Source organism: Cydia fagiglandana, chromosome 13 (genome assembly GCF_963556715.1).
Source record: "Cydia fagiglandana chromosome 13, ilCydFagi1.1, whole genome shotgun sequence".
Classification (NCBI taxonomy): Eukaryota; Metazoa; Arthropoda; class Insecta; order Lepidoptera; family Tortricidae; genus Cydia; species Cydia fagiglandana.
The window spans coordinates 10,814,012-10,826,602 of NC_085944.1; the positions used below are offsets into that span (position 1 = coordinate 10,814,012).

The 12,591-nt window shown below is 36.2% G+C and overlaps 1 protein-coding gene across 1 annotated transcript in view; it reads right to left on the minus strand.

Moving 5' to 3' along the window:
* Positions 1 to 6,401: 6,401 nt before the first annotated feature.
* Positions 6,402 to 12,591, minus strand: part of LOC134670255 (uncharacterized) — a 70,492-nt gene continuing 64,302 nt past the window's right edge. The window contains exons 11-13 of the mRNA XM_063527994.1: positions 10,097 to 10,311; positions 9,087 to 10,007; positions 6,402 to 8,994 (exon numbers count right to left, since the gene is read on the minus strand). Coding sequence (XP_063384064.1) covers positions 8,439 to 8,994; positions 9,087 to 10,007; positions 10,097 to 10,311 — 1,692 coding nt within the window. The 3' untranslated portion in view covers positions 6,402 to 8,438. The remainder of the gene's footprint in view (positions 8,995 to 9,086; positions 10,008 to 10,096; positions 10,312 to 12,591) is intronic.

The following is a 12,591-nucleotide window of genomic DNA, read 5'->3' on the forward strand; positions in this document are numbered from 1 at the left end:
CTTTAATGTATCTAATACTTACCTACTTAGAATTTGTTTTAAAATCCACCTTTGCTTTTCACACATTTTTCGACGTGTGTTTCACCCTATGCATTTATTAAGAAATTGAGTACGATACGTAAATTAATCCATCCAGCCCTAAAATAGTACTTGGAGGTAGCCTTTGTGATTGAAGAAAGGGACATCATTATTTCACCCTTTTCGGGGAAGAATCGATTTACATTTGAATTATTTATAGGCAGTACAGCGGTTCGATGGTGAGGGGGGGATTCTCCCAAAAAGTTACGACACAATTATGTCACTTTCTCTCCTATCCTACTTTAGTAAAGTTATGACGATAATTGACATATTTTACTTATCTATTCAGAGATTTCCTAAGCCAACACTTGCTAATGATAAAAGCACTCTTGTAATTTCATGATATATTTAGCGGCACCAATTGATTAATATTACTTATAGGTACTCATAATAGACCTTATGAACTTGTGTATATTGTCACTGCAAACAATTTTTTTTATTATTAACAAGGGTATAAAATAAAATAACGTTAACAGAACACGGGTTTTTAATGGCATTATAAAACTTAGTGTTTAATGCAATAACAGACCTCCAACTCGCCGCTTTGGACTCAGTGGAGCGCAGAGCCAGGAGGATGATTGGCGACAAGAAGCTAACGGCTAAGCTTCAGTCTTTGGCCCATCGGCGGAAAGTCGCCAGCCTGTCGGTATTCTACAGGTTGCACTTCGGGGAGTGTGCCCAAGAGCTACACGAGCTTATTCCACCGTCCCCATTCTACCATCGGACTTTTAGACGCACGGCCGGTTTCCATCCTTACTTGGTAGATATTCCACCAATTCGCACGAAGCGCTTTGCTTCTACTTTCCTTATGCGCACTGCCAAGGAATGGAATTCCTTGCCGGCGTCTATATTTCCGTGTTCTTATAACCCGGCAACCTTCAAATCAAGAGTGAACAGGCACATTCTGGGCGAGCTCGCTCCATCGTAGGCCACGTCTACGCCTCGGCTAGTCTGTGGCCATGAGTAAGCCCATTCATAATAAAAAAAAAAAGACCTAAAAGTAAATTTAGGAACTTATTTTCAAACTCATGTTAGCACGCACTAACATAATTGAAAAGCATGGTAAAGATAAAGACATAATAAGACCATTAACTTTCATTTATAAATCGACGAAGTTAATCCGGCAGAGCGCACGCAACACGGTACCGGTTCGGTCTAATAAATCTTTCGTTAACTATACCACATTCATTAAAATTTCTTCCAACGTGCGTGCGATAAACCAGAAATACCTTACCCCCCAAAAACTTCGACTTATCTCTCTCACGTAGACGGTCGTAACGCTGAAATTATGACCCTGGTTAAACACATGCTACATTTACTTGTAAGTTCGTGTAACGCTCGGATAACTTCTTGTTGGCGAAGGGGCTAGGACGATCCTGTCTGAATGCGCCAATAAGAAATATGATCATTTTCAATTAAGATCGAATACTATCTTTTTTATTCACGGGATGTGTATTTACAAATTTTTGGATATCTTTTCCACATTAACTGGAATATTTTACTAGAGTCTGTGCGGAAAGAGAAGAGTCGTGGAATGTATTGGGCTCCACTCTCCTTTGCATTGCCCTGTTGGGTAAAAATAGAGATACGTTTTTCTATAGTATAGTATAGTATAAGGTCCTGAGAGTAAAGTTAAACTCTCAAGAGCTTTTTCCTTCACTTTTATTAATCTTAAATACAATACCTACACTAAATTTTGTAATTGACACGGCTCTCGACTACTACTCAAATTTCAGTTCCTATGTGTATTATTAGGTACTTAATTAGGGAATGCAAATCGGTTATTTTTTGTATGGTAATAATCGCGGTTTCGGTTATTAACCGATTATTTCCATACAAAAAATAACCGAAAATAACCGATTTGCATTCCCTATACTTAATCTATATGAAAATAACTTTATGAAAATTATATTATGCCATTGCATTTGGGATATTTCTTTTTCCATATATTTTTTTCTTTTCTACTATCTACAAAAAATGCTTTGTAATAAATCGTTGTTAGTTTGTTTAATTGACAATAAAGATCATATTAATTACGCACCTGACAGAACCATATGCAAAGCATTAAAAACGATTTACACGATCAGTTGAACAACATCTCTTTGATGTTGCAGGTTAATGAATATTCCGACACGGACGTATTATTCCGTTCGTATTATTGCGTTAATTACAAGCATTACCGAATTTATGCAATGCGGTCCGTTAATTTCCGCCTGGTCCGTATTGTAACAATGAATTCCATTGTGTTGGTGTTTGTTTTCAGTTCTATCGATGTAAGAATTTTGAACATGCAATGGGTTGTTCTTTGATAAGTGTTAACTACTTAGGACAGGCGTGGCTCACTCCGCGATTTCGTCGCGTCGCTGCAAGTACATTTCTAAGTCTATTTTTGTCTTTGTTTTATATGAATGTAACCATGAAATACGTGTTTTTTGAATAAATTATGTTTATGTTAATTTCGGCTGCACCACTTTTGGCGGCTAGCAGTAGTAGTTGCCGCGCACCGCTATGGAAACAACGGATGCCTGCTCGCGCTTGCGCTTGTATCTCTCGTAATAGACGCGTTTTGTTAGAGAGTGAACCTTCTGTACCTACGAGTAGTAATATTATTTATTATGTGACTAGGATGACTGTTGTAGAATACCTTAGTCACAGAATAAATAAATTCGTCAATTATTGGCCACTGCAAACATAGTAATTGGCCAATCCTAACAAATCAGAAAGAAAGTAGCCAATTGAAGCCTTATTGTTAAAAGTGCCCTGACCTGTTTAGTCTAGTTGGATGTGACCTAGACGATACCGCTGAAGGTTCCAGTAGATCTGACTTCAACGGAAGTTTTGTTATTTTATTAAATTTGTAGGTCCCGGTTTCAAAACCCGATAAGGCTATTTACATCTAGCCTTGATAGGATAACATTTATATCTTCTTCCTGACAAGAACCTGACAAGAAAACACACATACATACATTGTTATAAACATGTATTATTTAAAGTGGTAAATTATAAATAACTGTCCATAACTCTTATCTATTTTATTTTAAGTATTTTTTCCCGAAGAAAAATGTACAGTTACTCTATCAGTATTATACATACATACATATAATCACGCCTATTTCCCGGAGGGGTAGGCAGAGGCCACGGATTTCCACTTGCAGTATTATTATTATGTTTTAAGTCACTATATACTGGTTTTGTTGGAAATGTTTACAAATTCCATAAAAACTATGCCTCAAAGAAGCTTCAAGGCATATTTTTCATACACAATACCGTTTCGTGACAGGCGCTTTGCCCAAGACATTCAGAGTAATTTTATTCTTTGTAGCCTTTGTGAAAAAAATGTTGGCTATATTTTAACGCAGCGTGTGACAAAAATCTAAAATGCGAATACTATTTTGTTGTGTTATATTTTAAATAGTAACTATGTAGACCTGACAAATCTAGTGAAAAAACATTCCCCTGCTATAAAAATTTCATGAATGTTGGCATATCTGGTTGAAGAAATGGCACCCTTAAAAAGTAGCTCATAGATTATATCCATAACAAATTGATAACAAGAAATTACTATCCTGTAGAGGACAGCGTGACAGATAATACGAAAGCATTTTTGCCCAAATTAAAGCGAAATCCGCTTTCTCTAGATCGATATTTTTTATTTAGCTTAATAGTGTCCCACTGCTAGGCAAAGGCCTCTCTCCTCTTTCCCGCCATTTCGGTTAAAATGGTAGGTATCCAAACTAATGAAGATTTGATAATAATTTGAATCACTACCAGTCTCAAAGCGAACCATTCATGAATATCAAATATAAAGAGTTTTAGATATATATTCATATGTGTTGTTTTATTCTAAGTGACATGAGTCATTCATTTATATAAAATACTGTCGCTGGTTGTTGTTTTCATATCTTAATGTATAACCTTAATTACTTATGTCCCACTAAAGATATTCTGTCGCCGATGCCAATCAATAGATAGCCATGAACAAGCACTCAGTCGATTAAGCCCGGAATCCGCGTCGTGTCTATCAAATCCATCAATTTGATGGCACTAAAATATTAGAAAAAAATGTATCATGTGAAATCATAGTGCGGTTTGTTTCTAATATCAACGAAAAGACAGATGTTTTTTAACTACGGTACGTTACTTTTGTAGGTAACAAAATATTTAAATAATTTGTATCGTTTTGTAACTTTTCATTCACGGCTACATTAAATCTTTCAATACGCATGTTTAATAATTAGGTATATATTATGATATTATAATTAAAGATAGGTAGATTTTAACATTTCTGATTTCACGAGCGTTTAACCTCTAGCCGCCCAGAGACCTATAAAAAGGTCTCCTGTTCCATTCTAATTTGAACTTTGTGTTGAAGAAATAAAATTTCATTTTGCTTGGCAAGATTTGACGTATGGGCGGCTAGAGGTCAAAGCGTTCAAACAACTTGGTTGTTGTTGAATTCGCTAGCTGGTGAACTTGAATATAAGAACATAGATTTTTTAATTACATAAACCTGACTATTAATTAACTAGGAAATATTTATTTAATTACACAAACGGGTCTACCGCGATATAATTTCATTGTTTTTGCCTTTAATTCCGACGTTTCAGCTGAGTTGCACCAGCTGTGGTCACGGAAAGGCTGACGTCCCAACACAATGAAATGAAATTATATCGCGGTAGACCCGTTTGTGTAATTAAATATGTGTACAGAACGCGAGAGTTTAAAGTGTTAGAAAACATAGTCTAATAGTTAGATACAGAAAACCGGTATATGCGATATTTACTAAGACTAATATGCATAACCATGTACCGGCTGGTCACGTACGCTAATTTGTAGGTGTCGTCAAATAATCAGATTATAGGCTCAGGGAGCATTAGCCTGCCCACAGCGCGTAACGATCGCGGCGCAAACCGAATTATCGATGAACTAATTAAGGTTTTGCCTTCGCAGCTTAAGAGAAACAGCATCAGGAGGGATACAGAAATATGAGATAAATTTCATATCTTTTACTTGAATACCTGCTTCATAGTTCATTCTTTATTATAACATCTGCTTGAAGACATTTTTGTCTGTCTTTCAGTTAACGGTTGAACTTAAGAACCTTCGGCCTCAGTGGCCTTCGGTTCTACGTGAAACGTGCCTCGCCTAACTGCTTCTTAATTTTGGCAACTCTTTAAGTGACCTTCACTCTTTTGCTGATGTTCTGATTTCTAATTCGATCTTGTAGAGAAATCTGAACAAGGATAAGTAAGTCAGCTAATGAGTAAGCTGCCCCCCGGTAAAAAGAAACCTACCCGAATAATAAGGTAAAGCCAGCTCCAGCCTGCAATACATAGGTAAAGGCATAGTTTATTGTAATCTAAACGGTGTGGTAGGTAAGGGAGAAACAGATACTACCTACAACAGATCTTGGAGGTATTCGGTATCAGAAATTAAAAACTACATCCAAGGATTTCTAACCCGCACTACTAGATGGGAATCAAAATCGGGAAATCTAAATACCCGAAGGCTGTTTTATTGAGAAAATGGATATTATGAAATCATGCCATGCCTTTTTTAAACCAAAACTGTACTTCAGTCTCGAGCGATAACATTTGCGAAAATACATTTCCTAAGAACAGATTTAGCTAGCTCTTAAAACTTTCTAATTTCTCACTGCCGTTGTAGGATTGATCACTATCATATTTCCATTTTTCCACTGTTTCTTTTCTGGCTCGTCGTATCGTGGCTTAAATTCCAGTTACTTAATTTAAATATATGCGACAAAGAAAAAATCTAAATATTTCACTAATCTCGTATCTCGTTTTATTCAGCTAATATAAAACCTACCTTTTGTCAAGCGAAATAAAGAATATTTTAGTATGACACAATGTGCAAATATGAGGGCTCGTCTGAGTGTGCTATTTGCTACCCCTCTGCCGGCAGTTTAATGACCTCCATTTTTTCTGTACTAAATAAAAATATGTCATTGTCATGAACAAACATTTTTTGTCATTACTTTTGTGTTTTATTACAATTATTAGCAAGGCGGTAGCAGTTTCACAGATTCTTTGACAATTAATAAGTAGGTACATTAATTTGATGTGCTCAGCTTTGTTCTATGAAAACGGTAGTGAGTGTAACGAATCTAATATAGAAATAATCTAACGGTACAATAAATTCCGAAGAAAAAGATTCTAGGTGGTATTTCAAAAGCTAGTCAGGTATTAAAAAAAAAACTTAGCTTGTAATTTTTAGAAATGACTTTAATTTTCCTTTTACCGTGAAATAAGTACAGACTTTTAAAAATCTTAGTCAATAATTTATTCACAATTGTTTTGTTATACTTAAGTTTACCACTATATTGTACACGGGAAAATATTTATCTTAACATTAAGTTATACAGTTTGTGAACGCTTATCTAACATTTTTACATTCTATATCACATTTCATTTTATATTTTATTTATTACAGTAACAACACTTCTGTGATGCTATTCAAATATCTGAGTAACAATTCTAGTGTAGGTACGTACATTTTACGTACATATTTTATCTAAAAAAAAATTTTTTTTGTTCAAACAGTGGCCATAATAAATGATATCGAAATAATAGTCAAAGTTTAAGTACCATCGCCCACACTGTTAACTGTACATAGGTGGACCTTATGCCTTTTGTAATAAGGTCCACCGATGTACAGTTAGGAGTGTTGCTGTTTGTAGGTACTGTCAATAAAATACGGCCTATGTGTGGCACTAAGTCAAAAGTTCCGTAAATTAATAATTTTATTTATTTCACCAAACCAAAATGTATTAATCAAACCAAAATGTATTAATCAAACCAATAACTTGTACAAAGTGAGCATTATTTACTATACACAAGTTCTAAAGCTTATCTTCATTCACGCAGCGAAGATATTCACAAAATAATAGGTATTCTGAAAGATTTTGAGTTATCCTTAGTAGGGTATTCGGCTCTGTGCTTATTTAACCCATAAATGTGTAATGAAAGGCATCTTTATGGATTGCATCTGATTTTACTATTAAGTAAGCTCTGCAGGTCCTATTTAAAATATCTTAGATTGGGGTTACTTTATCCACGTTTTATATTGTGTTTTTGCCATTTTTAGAAGGGGCTCAAAAAGCCCTTTCATTTAATACCACACACGATAGGTTTCTGAATAAGAATATTTATTACCCATACAAAAAAAAGATGACGTCATAATTCCTTTCTTTTTTAGTATTTTTAGTGCTTCAGGTCAAATTGATTCAAATGGTCTAAAGATCAATAGTACCGATTTTCATACCTTTAACACCATTTGCAGCATTTTACTGAATTTAGGGTTGTACCGGTTGTAACACTATAAGTATAATGGTAAATGGTAAAAGGTACTTGGACTGCATTTTGAGTTAAAAACATTCGAGTTTTATTTTAAAACACAATTCTGCACAAAGTAACCCTGATCAAATGAATGAATAAAATCCCCCTGAATAATACCTTGATGAATAAAATGAGAAAAAAGATCTGAATATTCAAATACCTATTGAAATGTTTTTATAATCTAACAATCCTTGTTTTATATTATTTCCATGTTTATTTTGAGTTTGTAAAAAAAGTTAAAATTAGCATAAAAAATACAATATTGAATGATTGTAAAGTAACAAAAAAAGTTTTTAACGGTATAGGGTAATAAAACATAGATAATAATGACCTTTTAAAATGTTGAACGTTACTTCGGTTCGAGGTTAGTTATGACGTGATTATATTTTAGAATGTTTCATGTTAAACATTAAATTACTTTTTTATTCTTTCACACACGATATTCTTCCACTCATTTTTCTCTGACATACCTAATTACTTTTCAGTACAATACACTGTTTAAATTGTATCTTAAAACTGTATTGTCAAGCTTTTTATATACATTTAGATATGTTATTTGGGTATACAATTCTATAGGATGTTAAAATTGAAATAATTGTCAGTTTTTAAGGTTTCAGGACTTGCAGTGAAACTTATGTGGCATACATTTATTTATTTATTCTATTGCACGAATTATTATTACTACTATATTTGCGTGAAACATGTCAATTAAGTAACACAATAGTATGGCAATCAGTTAAGGATTATTTACACTTTATTAATATCATTACATCACTAGAATTATACAAATAGATTACTTACACGTCATGTAAAAAAAACAGTATCTTGTTTTAGGGGAATTCCAATAGTACTAATGATCAAATTTCTTTAAAGTTTCGCCAAGTATTAAAGAGGCACTTTGGCCAAATCAGTCTTCACTCTAATTTTACACAAACACATTCATTTCCTAAACAAAATCTGGTATTCGCACTATACAGTAGTTTCTATTAGATCCGGAGAGGGTCAACAGAAACCATCCTTGAGATCGGGATACCCTAGATCGGGCATGGCCCGCCTCGAGCCCGTGCCGCCGTTGCCTCTCGCGTTGTCGACGCGCATGCCTCGCCCGGCGCGACCTAAACTAGCGTACCTTGTATCTGCAAGCTTATCCCTTTGTGCTACCTCGTCGTAATATCTCGCGTCGTTCAACCCCGCACAATACTTTTGACTCAGACTATACTTATCTATAGTTGCGTATTTCTGCACTGTCGCGTATTGCCGCGTGGCTTCAGGAACGCCGTTGGTTTTAGCGCGATCGTAAGGTCTTTCTTCTGGGGGTAACGCACCGTCTAACCGAGCTTTAAACTCTTTGTCTTTTCTTCGACGCCTCCGACATGCGCATAATGCGACTGTGACAGCACAAAGCAGAAGACCGACGCCGGCGGCCGCGGCTATGTACGGTGGCGGCAAGGATATGCGGAATGAACAGTTTGAATCATCTTCGTCGTAACCTGATGGACAGTGAGGACTACCATCGCACCATAATGTTAAAGGAATGCAAGCGTTGAGCTCCGGACAGCTGCGAAGAATAGAAAAGTTTTTTATTAATTACCATTTAAACGTAGTACAACTAAAATACAAAGATTGGTAGTACATATATTTTATACATACTTGTATCGGCAATCCAATGTGACAGAACTAGGCATAATATTTGAATCGGGATCGTTCTCGAATAATGGCTGTTTCATGACCTCTATCCATTTAATTGAATAATCTGCTGGCTCATGTTGCAGAAAATCAATAACGTAGCTTCGGGCATGTGGTTTAAGCGATGTTTCCAAAGGCGTTTGAGCTGACTGCCATCCAGGTGAAAACAATTCAATGAAGTTCGGCCCATCGGGACACACTTCACGCGGGTGCGAAGTGTCCCGGGCCTCATAAATAAAAAGTCTATTAGGAGTACGACAAAATGACTTGGCTGTCGTCACCTCAAACCCTGGTACTTTTACGTATAAGTACCTCCCTTGTACAGGAGTCACTTCATCTCCACCTGGTTCTATTAGCCAAGGCCTATGAACACATGATACTTCTGCTCTAACACTTTCTGATATAACGTGCCTATCCCCAACTATTTCTGGCGCTGATGGAGTTTGTCTTTTGTCGAATAATCTTATTTCTCCACTGCTTCCTCTTAATTTTCTTTCCCCCCAGCCGGATGAACATACTGTTTCATCGCCAGGTCCACTTGGAATAAATTTGTATTCACCCTCAAAAGTAAAATCATCGTAATCTTCTGTAATATTCATCATTGTCACTGTAAAGTTGATTTCAACAACTGGAGCAGTCAAAGTATGAATAGTTAAGGGTTCAGATCGATTTGTACAAAGACAATCCCTTTGAATAGGCACTCCTTCCCAAGGATATTCGGTAATAATAATCTGTGCGAAGCCTTCGCCTCCAATTGTTCTTTTCGCAGGCCTATCACATTTCCAGCGGCCTACCCGGGAGTCTTTGTATGTACTACATTGTTTGTTCCCGAAGTAACTACTAGTAAAGGTTAATTGTATCCTTTCTCCGGGCTTTGCTTCAAATCTGTAAACAATGTTTTATATAAATAAATATATTATGTTCTGTGTTATATAATACGTGTTAATATTATTTGTTATTATTATTTATATTACCTTAAGATACAAGTGAGATTCTGTGCACCGCCTCGCCCGTAATAGAAAATAGCTCTGGGAGATTGAAATCTTCCCGAATAAGTCTGAGCGGATTTGAAAATTCTGTCGCAGGCTGACTGGGAATCGACCAACGGCTGCCCTTGCTCGCTCACATCCACGAATTCATACCGGAGTAGGAACGAGACGGGGTACAACGCCGATCCTTGACGGAGTTCCTGAGGGAAAAGAGATGATTAGGTACTCCGCTCGACAGCGCCGTATTATGTAATTCAATGACAAAGTGTTCGATACACGATATGCAAATGTCCCGTGTTACATTACATTTGCAAAGAGGTAGTATCAGTCACCAAGGTCGATTTTAACATGACACAAGGCGACGCGGTGTAGTAAAACTTCAAATATTTAGTTAAGGAACTTGCCTCGGTCCTTCCTCTGTTGAATTTAATATTGAATAATAAAGCAGTTCTCAACTTGTGACTTTAACAACTTGCTTAAGCCCAGGTTTCCTACATTAACTCGGGCTTTCGTGTATTCAAAAAGCACTCTAGCAGAATACCAATACTAATGTTAGTTATTTAATTATTATAAAAGCAACGAAGGCCACTCATGCGACTATAAATAGGATTGCTCTTCACTCTATACTCGCGTGAGCATATCAAATCATTCAGCCCCTGCCCAGCTCTATGCAGCCAATTAAAACGCTTTTCATTTTAATTCGACCACTGAATTTGAAGCGAGGGATCCTTTAAAATACTTGTGTGAACAAGTATTTGTGCGGTTTTCCTGCCTTTAATTAGGTATATAAACCAGTCATATTTAATGGTTTGTTATGCACTTAAATGTATTTAATTAAAATTATTATTGTTTGACATGGAAGTAAATTAAATTCGAATAGGCACATAATAATTCATTATTCATAAATTTATTTCACAGAATATGGTATAATTTTGGTATCGTAGTTTTAGTAGTAGTAGTAAACACTTTATTGCACAAAACAAGTACATAATACAGAGAGAATATAGTTAATGTGTACAAAGGCGAACTTATCCCGTTAACGGATCTCTACCAGCTACCCTTAGTCTTTAGTATAGAACAGCATATTCTATAAATGCTACATAAAAAATTTAAATCAAGCCTTTGTTCCTATGCCTCACCGAATCTGATTTGCATTTGAAATGTCTACGGGAATGTTTCGGAATGCACGTGCACTTCAGCTCCTTACAGTGTTTCGCGCAATAACGCGACAACACTGGAGCATTCTATCACGCCCGGAGTGAAGCACGTGCTTGCATTATTCACAATGGCAAATGCAATGCTTTGCGCGCGCGTGACTTATCTATGTTCCAGGTCAATGTTTCATGGAAAAATCTAGCTAAATACCCTTTGGACCGGAGCAAGTAACTTACATGGAGCACTTCGAACTTATATGCTCTATTTGCTCATCATAGTCTGAGTGCTTTACCTGCTGGCATGAGTTGCGTCCTCGCGTGCGACTCAATACATCTGAGCGCAACTTCAAGAATGGACTCGCGCGCGAGAACGCAACTTATGCTAGACCGCCTTTATTAAAACACAGATTTGTGAAGGGTTACATCGATTCGATGCTACAGAAACGTGCGAAACAGTATAAAATGTGTTTCAATTTCGATTATTGTTTGACTGCATTCTGCTTAAAATAAAATTACTCTGATAGAAATACAAACTTTAAACCCTAAATAATTTATTATTAATATAGGACTAATCGTCGGCTTGCCGTTTCAAGTAGGCTCAAAAACGTTAAATCTGTAAATGAAGAATGTAGACAGTAGTTTTTTTAACAGGAGATCCTGTTATAAGTTAAATACCTTATACTTACAATAAGTTAAATTGCTTGTGATAACGTGCAATTGCCGTCTACATTGTGCTAATTTTACCTATTTAATTGCGCCTCGTCATTGTTTGTCGCCCAAATATTATACCGCTTATTCGTATTATTATCACCACAGCTTCTCAGCATAATGTACTGTAATCTTCACCACTTAACATTAGTCCTACTCAGTCTTCCACTGACAATATGCGAGAATATTATCAAGTGGAGCATTCCATGAAATTGTCTACCGTTGTCCCGTACAAACGCTAAGTTTCTGAAGATTTAAAGGTATAAGAGTTTCCTTTTCTATGACAAATGGTCAAAAATATGCACAGAAAAATAATCGCCTGCTTTAAGTAAATGCCGAGAAAAAAGTCGCAACATAGGAAATACAATGCGTTGTTTGCACGGGACAGCCCGTGGAATGCTCCAAGTGCGTTTTGCATTGAACTTGTAAAAGGAAGCGAGGTAATGTCAACGTGTGCGCGGCAAGCAATATACTGTTAAGAACTAATTATCTCGTAGCAAACAAGAAGCTGCGAGGCGTAAATGGAAACTATTTATTAGGTACGGCGTCTTACAATTAACAAGGAAACACTACTAGATGATAAGAAACCGTAGTGTGAGCGTAGAAGCGATGTTCCGG